Source organism: Brachyhypopomus gauderio, chromosome 15, assembly GCF_052324685.1.
Source record: "Brachyhypopomus gauderio isolate BG-103 chromosome 15, BGAUD_0.2, whole genome shotgun sequence".
Taxonomy (NCBI): Eukaryota; Metazoa; Chordata; class Actinopteri; order Gymnotiformes; family Hypopomidae; genus Brachyhypopomus; species Brachyhypopomus gauderio.
Window position 1 is genome coordinate 14788848 of NC_135225.1, and position 22762 is coordinate 14811609.

The window sequence follows — 22762 nt, forward strand, 5'->3', positions numbered from 1 at the left end:
TGAAGTAGGGGTGACCTGCAATAGTCGCTAATTCGACTATAGTCGACTATACCCCCTAGTCGACTATGAACGTCATAGTCGAATGTACCATTCTAACTGCATGGGGGTGCCCAAGGATGCAGCTAAGCATTAGTTGTTACATGAAATGTCTTTGTTTTCATTATATATAGCCTTTTGTCAAATAAAATTATCCTAATTTCTGTTAATAAATATTTTAAAATGATGTTTGCGCATTAACAATAGGCATCTTCCTTACTACACAATCATAAATCACACCCTGCATTTGCACAATCCAAACGAGCGGAGCTGAACACGCTACAGAATACGCAGCATCTGCCGAGATTATAATGGCTACTAAAAACTTTAAAAGTATTTTGAAAAAGATAAAGATGAATCAAACAAAGTAAAGTGCAAGTTATGTCATCAACGTCTTTCATTTCGCATGACAACAACCAAGGTGGTATACCATTTAAAACGCGTAAGGCGAAAAAAACAGTTCAGCCGTTTGTCGTTTCGGTCGTGTCGTCGCGGTGCGTCTTGAAATAAGTAAATAAATAAAAGCTGAATAAAGCCAACCTACCGTGTTTATTCATTTATCTGAGTGTTTTAGGTTTTTACTTTGAAGAGGAAAAAAGTCCTGAATGAGAACGGGATCCCGTTTAAGGTGCTCTAAATAAAAAAAATAAAAAAATAAAAAACCTGATTCGACTATTAGTCGACTAAAGGGAAAAGCTGACTAATCAGATTCGACTATGAAAATCCTTAGTTGAATACACCCCTAGTGTGAAGTGTAGTGTAGTGTGTAGTGTAGAGTGTAGTGTAGTGTAGGGTGTAGAGTAGTGTAGAGTGTAGTGTAGTGTAGAGTGTAGTGTAGTGTAGAGGGCTCTCTGTAGAGTGTAGTGTAGTGTAGAGTGTAGTGTAGTGTGTAGTGTAGTGGGCTCTCTGTAGAGTGTACTGTAGCATGTAGTGTATTGTAGAGTGTAGTGTAGAGTGTAGTGGGCTCTCTGTAGAGTGTAGTGTAGTGTAGGGCTGCAGCTATCGAGCATTTCAGTAATCGAGTACTCTACTGAAAAATCGATTCGATTAATCGAGTAATCGGATAAAACAGAATTGCTTGGTTAAGGAGCAATTAAAAATACAAAAGAGAAAACAAGACATTTCACTTAATGACTAACCAATCGGTTTCCTTTTTTAATTCACAATTGTAAATGCAAATAGAAATAAATACCACAAGTAAATAAATTAAATTCAACTACTTTCAACTTAGAATTTCTTGTATCAAAACTATATCAGTATCATATTCTTTCCTGCTAAAGTAACTGCTAAGGTAAAGTACCTCAGCTATCTTTAATTTATTTATTGTTTATCGTCTTATCGTCTTAACTCCAGAGCGCTGTTACATAATGCCTGTATTAAGTTATTAAGAACTTGTCTCCGTTGTACTAAACTAGCCACACATTCGACAGTATTGCTAAAAATCCACTCCACAGAGCTGTCGTTATGTTATTAAGGTACATTAATGTTAATCTCATTAATTTGTTGTAAATAAAATTTACATTGTCCCGGCTCCACCGCTCCATTCCGGGTGTCTTCGGCCAAGATGGTGCAGCATTGAAGATGTGCTGTTGTGGTAGGCAAGGACTATGTTGCACCGAATACATGTCAGTGTATTGTTCTTGCTGTCGAACCTAAAATCCTCCCATACTTTCGACATTTTCTGTCTTTTCCTATAGCCCTTTCTTCACGTACGTTGTCGCTCTTTTCGCTCGCTGCTTCCATATTCCCGCTTCTCAACTAAAAACCTCCGCCGCGTGGGTGACGTAAGCGTGCTGCGCTACATTAAAATTAGTCAGTGCGAAATACCGTTTTTAAAAATATACGATTCTTCGAGGCACAGAAAATTACTCGATCACTTTTTGTAATCGAGTAACTCGAATTACTCGAGTAATCGTTTCACCCCTAGTGTAGTGTAGAGTGTAGTGTAGTGTGTAGTGTAGAGTGTAGTGTAGAGTGTAGTGGGCTCTCTGTAGAGTGTAGTGTGTAGTGTAGAGTGTAGTGGGCTCTCTGTAGAGTGTAGTGTGTAGTGTAGAGTGTAGTGGGCTCTCTGTAGAGTGTAGTGTGTAGTGTAGAGTGTAGTGGGCTCTCTGTAGAGTGTAGTGTGTAGTGTAGAGTGTAGTGGGCTCTCTGTAGAGTGTAGTGTGTAGTGTAGAGTGTAGTGGGCTCTCTGTAGAGTGTAGGGTGTAGTGTAGAGTGTAGTGGGCTCTCTGTAGAGTGTAGTGTGTAGTGTAGAGTGTAGTGGGCTCTCTGTAGAGTGTAGAACCTAAACTGTGTTCAGTGCTGTAGTGTACAGGAGAAGCTGTGGAGTGTAATGATAGTGATGCGCAAGTCCTGTGTGCTGTAGCTACGTCGTACAGGTGACGTAGCTGCTGACCTGATCTGCTGGAGCTGCTGCTCTCTGTCTGAGGCCAGCTGCTCTACAACCGTCAGCTGAGCAGACAGAGCAGCACAGCGGCCCTGAGCCTCCAACAGCTCCGCCCTGCTCTTCACCACCTCCACCTGCAGCTCCTGCACAGACAGACAGGAGAGGGCATGAGAGAGAGAGAGAGAGAGAGAGAGAGAGAGGGGGGGGGGGGGGGGTGTGTGTGTGTGTGCGCGGGTCTGTGACAAACATTTTTGCCATCTCGGTGGCAGCCCAGTCCATGATGTGCAGATGATGTAGTCAATAAATGTACCCACAATGCAGCTCTACAGAAGAAGCAGAGCACATACTGTAGGTGTGGACTGTGTGACAGGGCATAGGACCCAGCTGTTCCCATTACACACACACACACACACACACACACACACACACACACACACACACACACACACACACACACACACACACACACACACACACACACACACACACACACACACACACACACACACACACACACACACACACACACACACACACACTCCTATACACTCCTATACACTCCTATACACTCCCACACATGGGATGTGCATGAGAGTACAGCAGAAAGGAAGGAGAGCAAGAGGTGACAGAGAGAAAAGGAGTGTGTGTGTGTGTGTGTGTCTGTGTGTGTGTCTGTGTGTGTGTGTGGGGGGGGGGGGGGGGGGGGGTGGCTGTGCAGGCATTCGGTCAGCACTACATCACAGTAATGTTGTGTTCTAATGAGCTTCATGTTGACCCTTGTGCATGGCATCATACAGGCAGAATACAGATAGGGTGTCCGTGCACACATACACCCACACACACACGTACAGTTAATCAAAATACCTACACATCTGCAGATCTAATGTGCAGGACACACACATAGACACACACACACACGGGGACACACACATACACGGACACACTCTCACACATGGATGAAGGCTCTGGTGGGTGCAAGACCAGAGGCCTTCACAGCTGTGCTGCTGCTAATTACAGCCGCATGCAAAACGAAGCGTTTCAGCACGTGTGTGAAGGTGCACACACACTCATCTGAACTGAGCAGGACGGAGTGGCCCCACCACGTTAAAAAGTCATTATTTTGCCCTCCCTCTGAACAGAGTTATCAATATTTAAAATGTGTGCAAAGCAAGAGTTCGTTTGCATGCGTAGCGGTGAGAGGAGAAGACCACTGATGGTGCTGAAGACATGAGAGAGACAGAAGGAGAAAAGGGAGAGAGAGAGAGAGAGAGATGGAGAGAGGGGTGTGAGATGGGGAGCAAGAAATACGCAAACAGGTGAGTGTGTGTGTGTGTGTGTGAGCATCCCAGTGTGTGTGTGTGTGAGCATCCCAGTGTGTGTGTGTGTGTGTGTGTGTGTGTGTGTGTGAGAATCCCTGTGCGTGTGCCTTCACCTTGACTCTAGTGGTGCTGAGTGTCTCCTTCTTCCTGCACTCCTCATTCTGCTCCTGTGCTTGGTGCAGCGCCCCCTCCAGACCACTACAGCGCTCCTCCAACACACGCCGGGCCTCCTCTAAACCACTGCAGCGCTCCTCCAACACACGCCGGGCCTCCTCTAAACCACTGCAGCGCTCCTCCAACACACGCCGGGCCTCCTCTAAACCACTGCAGCGCTCCTCCAACACACGCCGGGCCTCCTCTAAACCACTGCAGCGCTCCTCCAACACATGCCGGGCCTCCTCCAGAGCACCGCGCACACGCCCCCACTCCTCCTCACGCCCCTCCAGCTCCTGAGGGAGAGAAAGTTGTTGTCTCTTCAGTTCCCCAACCAGCCAAATCTAATAATAATAAATTAAATAATGAAAAATGGCTTCAAAGAACTGAATCAAAAACACATTAAACACTGCAAAAAATAATAATTTCAACCTCTTCTGTACATATAAGAATTCCAATGAAAGTCATGAAGGGATGAAAGGAATAAAGGACAGAGAGGTAAAAGAACAGAAGGATGAATGAGCAAAGAGGCAGGAGGATGGATGAACAGACTGGAGACAGCATTGCGGGGTCGTGCAGGAGAGAGTTGGGACAGCACCTGTTCAGCTCCTGGTGGTCAAGGTCACCTAAGAGACTCGGGGCGGTGGGGGACCCAGGCAGGTCGCCATCGCTTGGCTTTAATGGCAGCTCTAATGAGCAGACTTCACCGTGAGACCATTAGCTCAGGCAGGGCCGCCTTTGATGCTGTCGCCAGCGTTCAGCTCCACCCCACCCCTGATAGTACAAGACACCCCGCACACACACACCCACCCCTGACCCACACCTTATCAATTAATCATCCCAAGCCTATCACATCACAATTAGGGAGAAGACAGATCACACATGGGCACGCACACACACACACACACACACACACACACACACACAAGCGCACACACACACGCACTTCTACGGCACGTCTATCATTAAGTATTTATCCACAAAGTTAGTTTCCTTCCCGGCAGTCTTCACTCTGAGCTAAGTAAACGTAAGCCCCGCCCCCTCCCTAAGTGATCCGGGGCCTCGGGCTATGCCCAAAGGAGATTCCCGGCCTGTTGCCGTGTCCGTGGAGGCAGAGGGGCCTCGCGGGCGTGATGGGCAGACCTCTGTCCGAACCTGCAGCTGTCGGGTCTGATTGCTGAGCTTGTGGCGCAGGCCTGCCAGCTCCTTCTTCATCACACCGTGCTCTTCCTCACCACCACGCTGTTTCTGTGTCAGGTCACCCAGCATCATCCTCTGCGATGCCACTTCCTGTTTGAAGATGAACAGAGTGCAGAGACTAAGAGAGCAGCGATGTCCCCACACGCGTGTGAGCCGACACATGCAGCTAATCACTCACACACACACACACACACACACGGGCCACAGCCCACGCCACTAACTCACCCCACCAGTCCACGGGCACAACCCCCGTGTTCACACACTGCTAACAGTCACGTGGCTGAACTGCCCTGGCTGTAAGAGTTTGACCATGTTCACTGCGGTGCTACGTGACGGGCCGTGTGAGGAGCGGCTCGCTTCTGTCCACAGCGCCCTGGGCTAAACGGGCCCACAGCTGCCAGGGGGGGAGCCCTGCGCTCCAGACCTCAGAAGCCTGCGCTGCAGCTCACTAATTGCCGTCTCCCATCCAGGAGTGGTGACACTGCCACCCCCACTCACAACCATCTGAGCTCGGCGAAAACCCGGCCAGAACCCACTGCTGCCTCAGGAGACATCAGCACGGCCACAACCCCATTAGCAGATTAGTTTCTGATATTAGCAGAAAATCAACAAAATAAGGACACACACACACACACACACACACACACACACACACACACAGATCCATAACTCAGCCTTGACAATATATGCATGCACACACATGCGTATACACACACACACACACACACACACACACTAAGGTTTGACAATATACACATGCATGTGTGCATGGACGCACGCGCGCGCGCGCGCACGCACACACACACACACACACACACACACACACACACACACACACACACACACACACTTACTTACTTCATCTGGAACTCCACCGACTCCTTCTGCTTGGCTCTGGTGTCGGGCTAAGCCCTAGCTGGCTACGGATATTTCAAAAATAACACTGCGCTCTGGGACGCAATTAATTGCCATGTTGAGGGAAATCACTTGAATCTTTCCAGATAGCGGATTTGCGCCTCGGACAGTGCACCATGCACGAAAACGGCTTTAATAGAGATTTACACCGCAAGTGGAACTCAATTCAAAACGTTGATAATGAGGTAGGCAAACACTGCCTTAACCCCAGTAGTGCTCAATTGGTAGGAAAAGGGTTTAAAGAAGTTAAGAGGTCTAGGACAGAAAGATTAGCATTAGAAATTCCCAATGCAGCTCAAAAATGAAAGCTAATTATGTTACAAAAATGTAAGAAGAGAGTAAGAGAGGAGAGGCTGTCAGAGTTACTGTGGTAACGGTGTCGAAGAGGCAGGATTCAGCCGACCATCACATGGCCAAGGAGGGAAAAAAGCAATTAATCACCATTTGGGTTCGTTTGGTGCCAATTTAGGAGGAGATGATAGATGCCAGTGGTCTGGAGGACAGTACCCAGAATCCTCATCGCTAATGAGTTTCACTCAACTTTTAATGGCCAAATTCTATTCACAGTGCTCTATGACTGCTGGAGCAGCTGAGGAGGAGAGTGGAGAAAAGAGCCTGATCACTCATCAGCGCTCACAAGGCCTGCTCTTCACACCCAGGCCCAAGGATGGAACCAGGCTGACCTGGGATCAGCTCTCAGACCAAATGACTGCGCACGGCGGGAACCCGAGTAACTTGACTAGAGATGGACCGATCAAGGCAAATAAATGACAACATTAACACTCCCCACTCATTTAGGCCTGCCTAGCTGCGCATAAACAGGCAGTTGTGACAGCAGGCTAGTGGCTCGTTAATAACAACCTGGACATGGCTTTCCAGTTCTCGTCTGATCTGCTAAACGTGTGTTTAGATGAGGGATGCATACAGCTGGACAAAACGCATTACAGAGCCTGATGGCATTGGAGGTTGTCCCAGGGAGAGTGAGAGAGAGAGAGAGGGTGTGTGTGTGTGTGTGTGTGTGTGTGTGTGTGTGTAATGAAGCAGGCTGACAGATGCTTCATTCAAGAGCCATGATTAAAGGTGAATTAACAACACGGTTTCATCATTAGCTGCCATACCAGCTCATCTATCAAACAGTCAGAGATGCTTATTAAAAAGGGGGAAACGATGGCGTGGCGTACCACTGACGGACTCTGTGTGTGTGTGTAATTTCATCCACATAATCTCATATACGTCCTTTAAAATCAAGTGTGAATAAGACATTTATAGATGTTTTGAAAGGAGTGCAGTAATGGAAGACGTTACGGTACCTGCTCCAGCGTCTGAATCTTGAGATCTTTTGCTTGGAGGATCTCTAGAACTTTCCTGTCTTTGGCCTCTGCTTTCTGCTTCTCACTAACATGCAAAGAGAAAGTAAAAAAACAGAAAGACAGAAAATATCAATTAGAAATTGGTTTAAATGTGGAATTTGTAACACACACCTCACAGCCGTGACTCCACCAGCAACTTTCTGGAACATTCTAAAGTCGACTTAAACAACTAAACAATTAGGGCAGCCGGTGGACAGTCAGCCTGTGTTTGCTGTGAGATGCACTGGGATTAACACACACTTAGAGATGAAACCCAGTTTATCACAGCGGGAATACAGCACAGAGGGGGAAGAAAACAGGCACGATGCTTTTCAAACGCACCCCAAGTCCCCGGGAGTCTCACAACTGAGCAACTGTGGGAAAGGCTGGTAGAAACAGTCCTCCCCAGGTATCTGTAATTACCCGGACATCAAAAACAGCAGCAGGGTTCGGGCGGGACCCAGGCGGGCACATCCGGGCCCGCTCCAGAGCCCCCACTCTCACAGCGTTCTGGCGCGGAGGGGCGCAAGACAAAAGCAACTCCAGCAAAGGTTCGCTTTGTTTCAGCGGACGCCAGCCGGGATTCTCCTCCTCCTCTTCTCCGTCTCCAGCATTCGCTCACCCTCCCGAGGCCCGCAGACACGATTCCCGCTCTCCTCCGCGTGCGCCGCTACCTTGTAGTCCCGGTGATGTTAACTACGTCCCGAGCCAGCCATCCAATTGCTACAAGACCATCTGGAATTCCCGCAAGGGTGAGCGCTTGAGTGGAGCCGACGCAATTATCATGTCGATATTCCACGCGGAGGGATGTTGGTGTGCAAACGCTCGCTATGGCGCGCAGGTTACCGGGCCTCTGAGGACCAGCATGCCTTGCTGCATATTCAGGGTTGGAGCCTCACATTTGCTGCTATGCAGTCTGGGTGTATGTTTTTTTTCGGTTCCTCTGATTCTTGAGAAAGACACTTTTTTCCATTCTGTGAAATGGCACAGCGTTTGAGAAGCTAACAAAACCTTATAAAGGCAGACCGAGACTCACAAATCATTAATAAATGTGTTTTTTATTTGCTGAAGCATCACCTTGTGTGCTAGGCCCTGCCAATGACCCATACCCATAAGGTTTAAATCACTGTCTGGATGCACTTCAGAGAAAAAGAAAAGTCTTAAAAAGCCCTTTCTGCAGGAGATACCGGGTCAGTCGTGCGCGTGTCAATCACAGAACGTGCAGCTGCGTTGTGAAGGCGGTTCACTCTTCCACCACGTTCCCATGCCACTGCTGTAGCTCCCCACTCCCCGTTGCGGGTCACCTTACTCAACTTAATCTACTGTTTATCCTGTAAAAAGGGCGCTTGGTGGAGGGGTTTTTCTTTCCCCCTGGCTCAGGGTGGGAAGAGAGCGAACGCGTTTTCATTACGGCGCTCCCGTGGCCGGGCAGATCTGCGGAGGATAAGAAGGCTTAGCGAGGCATCTGCTCTCCGTTCCCCGCTAACCCCACGGAAACGGCACATGCACCTCATACACACCCCTGCGGAACTCCCTATGCCCACCAGCACTGCACACAGTTTGCAATCTGGGGATTTCGGGCCTCAGACCCGTAGGCCTGAGAATTCTTCGTAGGCGCAGCTCTCAAGCCCGAGACTTAGGCACACGGCATAATGATACCGCTGCTGGCTGAGAGGAAAAACAGGCTGCCGTGGAGAAGAGAGGAGGCTGGGTGAGAAAAGGGTGACGTGACAAACCAACTCACCGCTCCACTACCAAACTCACTGCCTGGGTCAGGTCCGGGCTGGCCACCTGGAGACGCTTCCACAACGACCACACAAACTCCTTATCTGCCTGTTGAAAACAAAAACAGAAATTCCAGATAAGTAACTGCAGTTTCAGACTGTTTCAGACAAGCATTGTGCTTGCACACGCGCACACGCGCACACACACACACACACACACACACACACACACACACACACACACACACACACACACACACACACACACACACAGGCCACTTTTTTGGTACACCTTGCTAGTACTGGGTTGGACCCCCTTTTGCCTTCAGAACTGCCTTAAAACTTTGTTGCATAGATTCAACTGGAAACAGAATTTCTTCCCCATTCTGATGCTCAGTTTGAACTGCAGCAGATCATACTGGCCATGTCTACGTGCCTAAATCAGTTAGCCAATCACATGGCAGCAACTCAATGTATTTAGTAAATACACTGAGTTGCTGCCATGTGATTGGCTGACTCGAGATTTGTGTTAATGATCAGTTGGCAGTTGGACAGGTGTACCTAATAAAGTGGCCAGGTGAGTGTGTGCTTGCACATAGGTTAGATACATCCAGATCCATGGCTGCCAATCTAACAGAATATAATAAACATTTACTCATACACATGCCCGTGTATTGCAGCCTGAAGTTCCTGAACCTTCAGTCATGTCTAGGTACTTCTAATCTGAAATATACTTGGTCTGTGTTTAGCTCTCTTATGAGCCAGCCAATCAAAGTTTAATTCAATGTTATCCAGCTAACTAGCTAAATGAGGCACAGAACAAGGCTGGACTTGGACATGCCTTGCCTTCACCATACGTCTCAGTGACCGTGGATGATTATGGAAAGAAAAAAGTCTATATTACAGATGCTGGTTGTGAGTGAGTGTTTTAACTGAATGTCAGTGGGAGTAAGTGGGTGTGAGGGTCAGGCAGACCCAGGAAGACAGACTCTGACAGAAGGAGAGATGCATGTGTGCCTGCTGACTACTTCATGGGAGAAAAAGTGAAGCGTGATGACAGAAGGGCTCGTGAGAGGCATGCCTTAAAACATTTCCAATTCAAATTGTCTAGAAAAAAGTCTTTCAAATATTTTTAAGCTGCATTACATTTAATGAGAGACATCTAAAAACTACATTTTCTGACATTAAATAGACAGAATTATACCAAATCGACATAAAATAAAATTTTCTGTAAATTATGTCCACATCATCATAAGATAAAAGTCATAATTCCCCTGAGAATCTGCTGGTCTCCAATTAGTACATGAATTTTAAACCCTATTCAAAATTGTCTAATCAATTATTTAGTAAATGGTGCAGGCAGACCTTGGTAGACCATAAGCTGAACATACAAAGTAGAGAGCACAGACGTGTGGAAATAGAGATCCACCCTGCACCTTCAACACATTTAAGGACAATTTAAAGAAGAAAAAAAAAATCTGACTTCACATAGGCAGTCGCTTCACTAACATTTAATCCAACTGTATCCCCTTAGTTAAAGAAAGAAAGAAAGAAAAAGAAAATGGAAAAAAAAGAAAATGTTTCCATCAGGTCGCTGAGGCGCCTTATCTGCATCACACGATCACATTTTCCAGTCCCGATATTTGAAGACATGCTAAAAGACATTCTTATTGATTAATTATTTAACTTAAAACGCCAACCATGAAACACAACCACATGAGCATCCACACGGCATATTGGTATTTGGTACATATTAATAACATAATGCTATAAATCTCTAATAAATCATCGGTCCACTAGAACCATTTTGCATTTAATGGCAGTCAAGTGGACAAGAGTATCAACCTTTATGCATTAATAATATTTAAGCATAAGCCTTTAAAATAAAAATAAGGTTTGTCATTAAAATATAGACTGAGGGGAAGAACAGTCAAATGTGCCCTGCGGGCTAAAGAAAAAAACCAATGTGCCAATCACACTCTGAACCCAATTACTGCCAATTTGTGAAGTAATCGTGGGGGTGGGTGGATGGATGGATGGATGGATGATCTTAGGTGGATGGAGATCCTTCTTCCCCCCTCCCCCAGTTAAGAGACACTCCTCCAACTCAGGGGTCAAAGCCCCAAATGCCCCTTCGACATTCTCTCCGTTTCTCCCGTCAGTTCCTGCTTATTTTTCCAACTCAGGTCTTCTTTGGTGTGGTCATGCCTTGATTGACTTAGTACTTAGTGGATGATCTTGGGCTGCCATGATTACTGGCTCTGTGCTGTCCTTCAGGCCTGTGATTGTCTTATGTCAATTCCCCCTCTTTTATCCGTCAGTGGTACGTTCCATAGAGGGGATTAATCTGCCACGGAACCTCCTCTGATTCCATGGTGAACACATCTCCCATCAGACTGAGGCATTCTCTCTCTCTCATCCTGGACAGAGGATGTAGGCCCCTCTCCCCTCCTTCTGCTGGATGCTGGATACTGCATGGAAAGCCCCATGCATTGTGCGTGCCTGCTACATGTCTGATTTTGTATTGTATATGTACTTAAAATTCCCCCACTCAGCCTAACCGGGCCGGTATTTCTCCTCTACCAGAGGTCTGGGAGCTTGAGGGTCCTACACAGTATTTTTGCTGTACTATTGTTCCTGGGATCTACTGGAGCCATTCTCCAATTCTGGAGGTCACAGACATTTGAGGGGTCTCCCAGTTTGGGGGTCACTACCATAGGAACCACTGGTGCCTTCTCCTCCACATCTTTTCTAGCTCTTCTCACAGCCCTTGGTTATTTGTGAGCTTTCATGTTCGTTGTTCCTGATATTGTTATCTCTCAGGTACAGATTACTATAGCCATCGCCACAGACCTCTTCTGCCGTTTGTACCATGTTCGGTTGGTTAGCCATTACCATTATGTCAGTGTGGAAATTCCACAGGATCTTAGCTCGGTCATTCTCCTCCATCTTCTGGGGCGTGTCCCACTTTGCCCAGTCTGCATCTGGGGTCCTGCCTGGGGTTCAGAGCTTGTTCCTGTGCTGCCATGATTAGTGCCTCTGTGCTGTCTTTCAGTCCAGCCTTTTCTTGCCATTGGTAGGATTTTTCCATTTTAGCCAATTCCATTATTTGCTGGTGGTACATACCACACATGGGTTTATACTACCATAACGATTCATATACACCCACAGAAATGTGCAGCAAGGTACACAAGGTTTCTAAAGCAAAAGGACATTTTGTTTTGGACAGAAGTCCTTCAAGCAGGGTCTGTAGGGTCTCTCAGTAAATTACTGCTATTATTGTTTGGCTGATGCCTGGAGATCAGCTGTCCTTTTCAGAATTATCCATTAGAGAATCTATTAAACATATGCACTTAGATATTTTTACTAAATATACATCATATACACTCAATTTATTAGAGTGCCATAATTGAAAGGACTAGTTCCGTGTTTTATTTTTGCTATAGTAAACACAAGTTAGCTGTAGCGTAATCTGTACTCAAATCATCAGTAATTTACGGTGCACAGCAGCTGCTTCTGTCTCGCGGTCAACATTTGCTGTTTTAAAAAAAAAAATTTCAAAACAGAAACAACTGTCAAAATATGTAAAAGCGCGAATAAACATGAGTTGGTTAACAGAAAATTAACTCCATAATTATTGTTATATTACACAATATTATATGGTCATGCTGATATGATCATATAAGGTTATGTAGTGCAGATGAATGTCAGTGCACCTATCTTGGCTCGTTGTTGTCAAATCTTACTTAAAAACTGGAAAACTAGTTCAGTGTCTGCACACCAATTCTGGTCGGTAGGAGTAAAACTCATTAGAATACACTATTCTGTTTGGAATAAAATGATTGCTACTTAAAACATACTATGTAAAATCACAATTCTTTTTCATTAATGAAGTTGGGATTTTCACTAATTGACACCAAGACATTAAAAACTCATCGTCCTCCGTTGAAATGCTCTCATGATAAATAGAATAATGTTATGCCTCGCCACTCAAGGTGTGTGAGGTGCCAGACTCTTTTCCTTACCTGACACTGAACCAGTTCTTCTCTCAGGCTCCTAACTTCTCCTTCCAGAAGAACAACTCGCTCTTTCTCCTTGGAGGCCATGGTCCAGCTAGGGAATAACCACAGCCCCAGGTTAGCTAGCTACATCAGTCAGACAGCCACGGAGCAACCATTTATCGCCCTTATAGCCTAGTTCAATAGTTAACCTCGCCTTGTATATCTAGCTACCCTGTGTTTATAACTATTCTCGGACTTTCTTCGCTCGGTCACTGATGTTAACCGAGCTGTTAGCCGTTTGGCTAGGTCAGCTAGTTTGGTTGCAAATGATGTCTAAACCTTGCGGTGCGCTGACTAATGTAAGTTAGGTTTGAATAGAATAAAATGGAAAACTAAACCAGTTTTCCAGTTGTAAACGTGTATGGGCTAGCTAGCGAACAGTGTGGTTGATCCGCAATTCAGTCATTTACTCCGTAGCTTAGCTAACCTCGCTAGCAGCTGTTGGACCGGCGGCTAGTCGGTGAACTCGGGTTTACTTACACAGCGTCCCTGGATACGGGAGGTCAGGTGCTACAATGTGAATAGAAAATGTGACTACAGAAAACTCGTGTCCCAAAGAACTGACATCGCTAAAGGACACTTCAGTTAAGGCCTAAAACATGTTTCCATATAGCGTTGAGCTTCATTTAGATAATAAACAATTGCAGTGCTACAACTGTCTGTTGACTGTTTCAAACAAACGCGCCGTTTTCCGCGTTTTGCGGAAATTGCAGTTTGCGACACTTTACGGCACATTCAAAGACATACGGCAGCTTAGTCTTATTTGTCTGGGATTTGTAGTTACAACACTACATTAACTGGTTGCATCAATCCCAGTAAATCAATCAATCAATCAATCTATCTATCTATCTATCTATCTATCTATCTATCTATCTATCTATCTATCTATCTATCTATCTATCTATCTATCTATCTATCTGTCTGTCTGTCTGTCTGTCTGTCTGTCTGTCTGTCTGTCTGTCAGATGACTGAAAACAATAATAGATGTAATGCTAATATAATATATTTTTAGATACAGAAAACAGCAGTCCATGGTGGGGGGAGAGGAGAAAAGAGAGAGAGGGGGCACCCAGTATCCAATAACTACCGTCCAAACACAACAAAAAATTTAATTGAAACAATCTCAACAAGAACATTTATTTTTGCTCATTTATTATTTCTTTATTTACAGGTTTAATAATCTGCACAGATGTATAGGACCCTGAAAACAAACTAAAACAACAGAGAGTTTGGCTGGCAGTTGGTCATCTGCTAAAAGTGTGTCCAGCTCTCCTGGTCCAGAACGACTCAGTGGACTTAGCGCCATGATTAGGCTGTGTCGCTGTGTCTTGACCCGCAAGCAGTGCCTCATTACAGTCTTCATTTGAGCTGTGATCTCAGAAGCAGTGGACTGGCTGCTAATGTGCAACATCTGCCCCTGTTAGCACAGCAGACACATGGCACTTGTGAATCAGCCTTTTTCTTCTCCACTGTTTGCAACAAAGCCCTTTGTTTACTGCCAATGGTTAAAAGTCACCCACCCCGAAAGTGGTTCTACATGTGCTCACCGGCAGTGCTGTCAGTTTCCTTTCAAAGGCTTCCGAGCCTGGCCAACAGTCACTACTGTAACATGCCCTGCTATTAGTCTCAAAGCTGGAGGCTGTAACACATCTTAACAGAGATTAGAGTCCAATGTAAAGCCATCTTATTTGTGTACGTTTAAATAATTAAAATTTTCATGTAGAATGATCATTACATGCCTATTACCACATGAGGAAGTGTATTTGACAGAGACTACAAAGCACAAGGGCATCTGCCAAACGCGCTTAACGCAAATGCAAATGTAAATTGTTGAAGCAGTTAAAGTGAATTTGCTTTCAGTTAGGGTTTACATTTAGTGACTTATATAATGGACTGACACAAATATGTGAAAAGCGAGTTTTCATGTATTTTAGTAGCTGATTTGGAAAACCACCTGTATTCTCATCCTTTATACTCCAGGGAAATGGGAACAGTAATTGTCTGATTATTTAATGGCTTTAATTAGGGTCTTGATTTAGTATTAAATAACCATGCTTTGCTAATAATTTGTTTCTTTTTAAAATCTTTGACCTTCGCTACTCCTTCACAGGTTAAAGAATAAAAAAAACATCTGAGGAAAATTCAATGAACACTGTCACTCGTGTAGACGCAACCATAGTTTATATGCAGTGCAGTATGTCACTGCATCATCATTTACAGTAAATATCTGTCTGCAGTTTTAACCCTCTTTTATTTAACCCTCTTTTTATGTGTTGCATGGTTGTTCATTTAATGACAGGTTATTACAGATCTGAGGGGACTGTGAGTGCATAAATCGCTCGTTTCTACTGTCTCCTTTAATCACAGTTCAGAGGCGATTTCTGCGTTAGGAGAAGTTTCACTGCCACTCCTACCTTTTGATATGCTTCATTCTTTCATCATTTGCATTTAGAAAGTCAGTATTAATCCTCCAGTGGATGAACAGGTGTTACAAGCACTAGACCACTGCACAGAATCAACTGAAGTCACATCTGAGCCACCTGATCTAATATCACATGACAGGGAAGGTGTAGACGTCATAGTCAAGAAAGACTCCTTTCTTGCTCACTGAGCGACTTGCAGTTGCCCGAGATCTTTGCTTTAATCCACGCTGTGATGATCCCACCTGTTTTAGCTCAGCGCTGCTTCACGTGCGCTTCTGTTCCGCCCCCAGTCAACTCTTTCCGTGTCATAGCAGGGTCACTAGAGGATTTGCAGCAGCCCCTAGTCTGCAGTATGCAAATCCACAGCACGAGGGATTCAGGAAATCCACGACGAGCCCCCAGGAACTGGAGCACAGGAAGCGCTGCTCCACTGAGGATCCACACGCGTCTCCACTTGGCCCCCGAGGCGCGAGGACTCAGGGCCCCCGAGGCGCGAGGACTCTGGTCTTCTGCTGCGTTCCTTTGATTTCACTCACTTTGTGGGGGCTTAGTGAAGCGGAGCTAAACCGTATGCTAACCAGGTACAAGCAGGTCGCTTTGAAGAACACTGGTTGTACAAGCGACGGTGACAGAGGGATCGGCGCTCAGCTTAGGCAGAGTGTCACAGCTGAATGGGAAAGAGCAGCTCACACGTGTTCACACGGCACACGCTCCCTGGTTCTGATGGCTCTGTTTGCCATCTCAAGCAGCCTGGGAGGAACAGTCACGTCTCTCTGCCAGAGGCTCACTTGGTGTTGGTGATCACAGCATAAAGCTCGCCTCGGGTTATCAGTTCACCAGCGAGCACTAACACAATTGACTCACTTCATCAGAGACGCATCAGGATATGAACACAGACCAGGGACAAATAATACTATGTGCAGATTTAAACACCGCAGACATAATCTATTTCTGGAAGACAATCCCTGGTAAATTGTTATTAGATTAAAAACATACTTTTAAAAATTTATAATCTAGTTCTGATTTGAGGATTCTGTAAGCATCCTAATATATGTGTTTTAAATACTGTGTAGGAATGTAACTGTATAGGAGTTTAACTGTGCTTGTATAGGAGTTTAACTGTGCTTGTCATTATATTTCAGCATCTGTACATCAGGCAGCTGCAAACATAAATATCAATGCATCAAGAATTATTTGTTTAATTCTGTTAATATTTTTTATTGCTTGAATAATATCATGGAAAACAAGCTCTCCTTCCATTTTCCTGATGTGCTGAACATTTTAGTGACTTTAGACTTTAGTTTCACTGTAAGCTGTTATGACTGAGGTACAAAATGGTGCACTGACTCTGGTGCAGACTCCATACGACAGACTCCACACTGTAAACTTCACACTGCAGACTGTACATTGCAGACTCCACACTGTAAACTTCACACTGCAGACTGTACATTGCAGACTTCACACTGTGGACTCCATGCTGCAGATTCCACACTGCAGATGTCACATTGCAGTCATAAGGTTAAACCGAAGTGATATTAAACACCTTGGTGATTGGACTAAGCCTACGACACATAAGAGCAGCTATTCTGCAATGCTATGCTAGGACTATTTTGCTAACCCGGCTAATCTACTTAGGGCTATAAACGTACTTATAATAGTTAATACGTATCTAATAATATAATAGTAATAATTGCTGTGAAAAAATTAAATATGATATTAATTTTCAAAACTTGACATAAATCTCCCAGGTCATGAGTAACATCACTCACTCTATCTCAGGTGAGTCCTGGGCGTGTTGTAGCCACCACACAAACAAGATATCGCCATTTTCCCTCATCATCAGACAGCAGGTGTGGGGCATCAGTTAAGCCTTAGCTGAGAGTTTAAAGGGCTACTAGTAAACAACCCTAAAAACCTACTAAACTAAGAAACACTCTCCCTCCAAGTTTAAATGGGTCCCAGTATATGAGCAATTACATTATTAAAGTATGTTTTTGATTCAGTTTATGTAGAATGAATATGCTTTAGCACACAACAAAAAAAAAAAACGACACAAAATATGGACAATTATAAACCAGACCACAAATGTTTTACTGAACATTTGCTACACAATTCACTGAAAAATTCTCTGAAAACATTTTTTTTTCAGTCAGCTGTTTGCCAAAGGCGCTTGTGAAACACTACAGTCATATAGATGTTTGATTACAGTCTATGACAGAGGACCATTGATTGTGTCCCATGACGTTTGGCGACCCGGTTCTAAACTTGAGGCCTGTCTGTGGAGCTGCCTAACTGTCAGGCCACCTGACACCAGCGTGACCCTACAGAGCAGCTGTCACGAGCTCCTGTGTCCACACGCATGACCGGCGTCTCCCACGAATGCCTCCGCGTCCCGGGACAGGCTGCAGCATCCACGGTTCCTCCATCTGATGACCTTCCCAGCGCCCTCGGCAGGCGTGGCCAGGGGATAATGAGTGGATTGATGATTGGAGGCCGGCTTCCTGTGGCTGAGAGGTGGGGGTGGGGGCATGTGTGGCCCATGTGCCCGGGGGGAGGTGGGTGGGCAGTGACTCCTCCATACAACCACACACACACACACACACACACACACACTCTCTCTCTCTCTCTCACAAACTTTCTCACATGGACACTCTCTCTCACACACTTTCTCACACATGCACACACACACACACACACACATACACAGATACACACACACACACACACACACACACACACACACACACACACACACACACACAGATATACACACACACACACACACACACACACCTCCTGCAGGATGATGAAGCCATTCAAACACAGTTGCTACCATCCTGTCTTACCGCAGAAACACACTGCCTGCACACTCTGGGATTTAGAGGCTATTAGGTGTGATGTTCGTTTGTGTTTTTGCTTTTAGTTTACTTATGACTGCATGTCTTCATTTTCATAAAAACAATTTTAAGTTAAACCAAAATAAGGCAAAATCAAAAAGCATCAAATAAATAAAGTTTTTTTAAATTATTAATATTACTTTTTGTATTCTGCAATGGACACATATTGATCACATCAATGTCAATGTAACATTTCAGATTTTCACTTTAAATCTCCTTATTACATATCAAGCCTATTAATATAATTTTTTTCAGCTCAAAAAGGCTTTAGAAATTCAATGTATTACACAAGTATTACACCTTTAAGGATAAAATAAAATTGTCTGACCTAAAAGCAGGTGACTGAAGTGCAGGAACAGAGCATTTAGATGGTGAAATATCACAGGTCACCGAGCACCCCCTCTGTGGGAGCATGGTGGAAGGTGAGATGTACAGAAATCATCCCAACCCCACCCCCCTGAGCCCCGTGACATCATCAGTCTGACCTTTCTCCATATGCCCATAAAGGAAATCTCCACTCTCCTTATTGAGCAGACACACAGGCTATGACATCTAATGACTGTCCCAGAAGACCCAGGGCTGCGGAAGGTTCAATAGCTCATCATCAACTGCCCTTTGAGTAATTAGACATCAGTAAAGGGTCCTGTCACCATCTGACATACACCGATACTCAAAGTCGGCCTCTACAGGTGGCTGCCAGCCGCCCAGACCACTGGCTCCTTGAAAGCGAGGAGCTTTAATGTCATGTTTTCCTTGAGCAAATAAAGGAGCTGAACTGCTGGGTTCATAACTCTCTGAGCTGCTTGAGCAGGCCAGACCCTCTTGATGAATAACTTTAATTGACCAAATTGTTCCCATATTATGCTGTACAATCAGAGAACCCTATGCGTGCATATATATGCAAATGTAAATGTATTTAGCTGTCAGCATGGAGCCAGGACAGATTGTTTAAGCAAAAACAGGTCAACATGTTTAAATATTCATTTTGTAAATGCATTCGGTCATGTTAAACAATTGCACAACATTTAAACAATTATAAATTCGTCAAAAGAAAAAAAAAACAAATCTGGACATATGAGTCAGTGGCGTTAAGAGTCGTTCTGTGGTCAGTAACTGACCTCAGAGTCAGTGTGTTTTAAGAGTCGTTCTGTGGTCAGTAAGTGAGTCAGGGTGTTAAAAGTCATCCTGCGGTCAGTAACTGACCTCTGAGTCAGTGTGTTGAGTCATCCTGTGGTCAGTAACTGACCAGCTGACCAGTCAGGAATGAGGCAGATCGTTACTGACAAATGATTCACAGTGAAGGATGTAACCTCAGTCAGTAATTGTACACACTGTACACTGCACCTAACACAGTGGCTACTGTGTGCATATGCATGTGTGTGTGTGGAAATTTATGTCTATGTTTAAAATTGATGCGTCATTTAAAATAATGTTAAATGTCACCTCCTGGGTGAATAACAAATATAATAATAATTCTGTATAATAACTGAAATAGTAATGTTAATTATTAAAGATTATTATTATTATTGCTATGACTAGTACTACTGGTCATTTCTATTTTTATCAGATCACCAGGTTTCTCTTTACACCAGTGGGGAGATTTGCCACAAATTAAATATTGCCCCCAAAAGAAAAAAAATTCTCTTTAAGAGCCAAAGATAAACTCTCCGATAAGGGCTAGAGTAACACTGATTTAATAAAACTAAGCCTCCATGATCATACTAATACAGCCATTTCACACCATTCTTAAAAGGATTACATTCAGTTCTGTTTTGTTTAGCTTGTGGAGCGATATACAGTAATATCTCATTTAATTAGAGATTTAAGCCCTCTAACAACCGGGGCATATGGTATTTATTCTCTGATGGCCTTGGACACCAGATGCGCGTGCATACCCAGGGAGAAAGTAGCTTGTTATCCCGGAATGAATTCTACACAAGTTTAATCCCTGATCTATTATTTACCTCTTGACCAAACATGTGAGCGGGGCTTGTAGACGCTCAACTTGATCAAAATGACTGCCTTGGGATTCGCGGAGCCTCTCACAGTCCAGAAGAAGAGCTGGTCTTTCGCCTTTCCACAGTTATCACTCTAGAGATGCTTCAGTCAAACCGCGAGCTGAGCGCGAGGAAAAAAGCGCACAATGAAACATTCATGAGAGCTTCCTACAGACTGACTGAGTGACACAAGTTGGGAAAATATGGAAAATCAGGCATCATAGTACCATATATATATATATATATATATATATATATATATATATATATATATATATATATATATATATATATATATATATATATATATATTCACACATGCACAGCGAGTGCGTGTACGTGCGAAGGAGAAACACCTTCATGTGAAATACTAGGGTGAACGTAGGCCTTATGGAGGCTACTGTAAACGCTAGAGACACATTAAAACACTATCAGCAGCATTGCATTCTATCAAAATATAACACAGTTCCAAAATATAAGCAAAACCGGATCATTTATAGAAATAACCGGCTTTAAAAATAAACCAGTATACAGCGTTATGCATAACTTTTAACAAAAAATAGGGTTAGGCTATCTTGTTTATTTGCACGTGTTGAAAGCGCCCACAGAAGCAAAAACAATAGAGATAAAATCAGAGTAGTTGGCCCTAGGAAAACTGCTTAAGTGTTTCGCAAGTGTTTGAGCGCCTCATGGTTTTCGTGTCTGCAGGGTAGGGTTTTGTCGAGTTGGCTCATTGTCACGGGTAGATGTGACTCTTTACCCTGACACTACACCGTGACGGCTTAACGCCGGGCTCGCAGTCACTCAGGTTACACGGAGAAGGCGTATAACAGCCCGAAGAACCCTGTCAGATCTCCAACACCTCCAACTTACAGGAGCCATCTAATTCTGCAGTCTTATCGGCCGCAGCGCGCCTCGGCGCACAGACAGCTGACTTAGCAGAAGAAACACCGGGGAGTGGGTAAGACAAGTCTTCTTTCCCGGACAAGCCGAGGTTTGTCCGCTGTTTTAGGAGAGCTGAGCTAAAACAACCCACCCCTTTGTGTCAGCGTTTTCTCCTCTTGGTTCGCTGGGACTCGATGCGGAGCAGGGGGACACAGCGTCCAGCTCACGTGCAGCCACGACGGCGGCGGTCCTGCGCGCGCGTGTTTTACAGCGGCTCGCGCGAATTAATGACCTGAAGGCGTTTGAAGACGAAGACGAGCGACTCCGTGCGCCGTAATTCGCGATACCGGACTGTTATCGTCGCTATCTCTCGTGATAGTTTTAGCGGGGACGGCTTCAAGTTTTCAATCACTTCAGAGGTTTGAAAAGCGAGGAGGAAGAGGGTCCCCCCACTTGAGGGCGAGAGCTGAGTTCGGAGGACGGGCGAGCGAGCGTCAGGACCACAGCGCGCTTCATACAACATGCACAAATGGTGAGTGTGGTGGTTCGGTGTCCCGCCACAGGATGTGGTCCTAAAGGTGATTTTTTATTTGAGTGTCATTACAGATCGTACCCTAAACGAACATATACCAAACAGTAACAAATAAAGTTTTTAGATGCATTTACGGACACGTCCCATTCTACAATTGAGCAGATATTAAACGTGAACGTGAGGACTGTGCTAGACTTCAGTAGTTCTACCTGAGCGCACTCATTTAGGGGAGGACACTGTAGAGAAAATAAGACATTAAAACAAACAAACAAGCAGATAACTGCGTCCAAAACGCTGAAATCGCATTGAATACAAGTAAATGTTTCAAATGGTACTGAGATGATTCCCCCCCCCCTAGATTTTCACATGAAATGCGAGTTCATTTAGAACATTTTATTCGACAACTTTTGACTGCTTTAGGACTTTGTGTGCATTTGATGATATGAACAGAATTTATCGTGTACAAGAACCTCTTGGCCTTGACTGGTCCTCATGGAAAGTCTATTTAATTTATTGAAACATCAAAAAGTTTAAACAATTACTTTGAATTGTAAAAGTAGCTATGTAAAAGTAGCTCTTAATTTAAAAAGTTAAACCATGAATATATAAAATTTGCATGAAGAAATAAAAGATACCGCGTGTTGGCTTATGGTCAGAAGGACATGATTTAACTGAAAATGTTTCCATGTCACACCAACTATGCTGTGTAGTTCCACATAATAAACAGTTGTGTGACTGTTGTTCTATATATTCATGCACATGTGAAAATACTGTTGCACTCTGTGTGTGACTCACCACATTGGCCCTTTCACTGGAGTAATAGTAATTGGTTCAAAATAGATTTAGAAATGTGAAAAATAGCTCCCATGTGGCATGTTTCAGGTG

The 22762-nt window shown here is 44.5% G+C and overlaps 1 protein-coding gene and 1 long non-coding RNA gene across 7 annotated transcripts in view; one reads left to right on the top strand and one right to left on the bottom strand.

The window, feature by feature from the left end:
- The window catches only part of cntln (centlein, centrosomal protein), a 104543-nt gene extending 90712 nt beyond the window's left edge, over positions 1–13831 (bottom strand). For 2 of the 6 annotated variants that reach the window (XM_076973812.1, XM_076973810.1), the window contains exons 1-7: positions 13624–13831; positions 13108–13195; positions 9103–9191; positions 7320–7404; positions 5038–5184; positions 3855–4190; positions 2432–2565 (exon numbers count right to left, since the gene is read on the bottom strand). In XM_076973812.1, the coding sequence (XP_076829927.1) occupies positions 2432–2565; positions 3855–4190; positions 5038–5184; positions 7320–7404; positions 9103–9191; positions 13108–13188 (872 nt within the window). In that variant the 5' untranslated portion in view covers positions 13189–13195; positions 13624–13831. The other 4 variants (XM_076973813.1, XM_076973811.1, XM_076973814.1 and 1 more) reach the window with 4 other exon arrangements.
- Positions 13832–21792: 7961 nt separating this feature from the next.
- LOC143476985 (uncharacterized) overlaps positions 21793–22762 on the top strand; it is a 26958-nt gene continuing 25988 nt past the window's right edge. The window contains exon 1 of the long non-coding RNA XR_013121440.1: positions 21793–21877. This is a non-coding gene — a long non-coding RNA (uncharacterized LOC143476985). The remainder of the gene's footprint in view (positions 21878–22762) is intronic.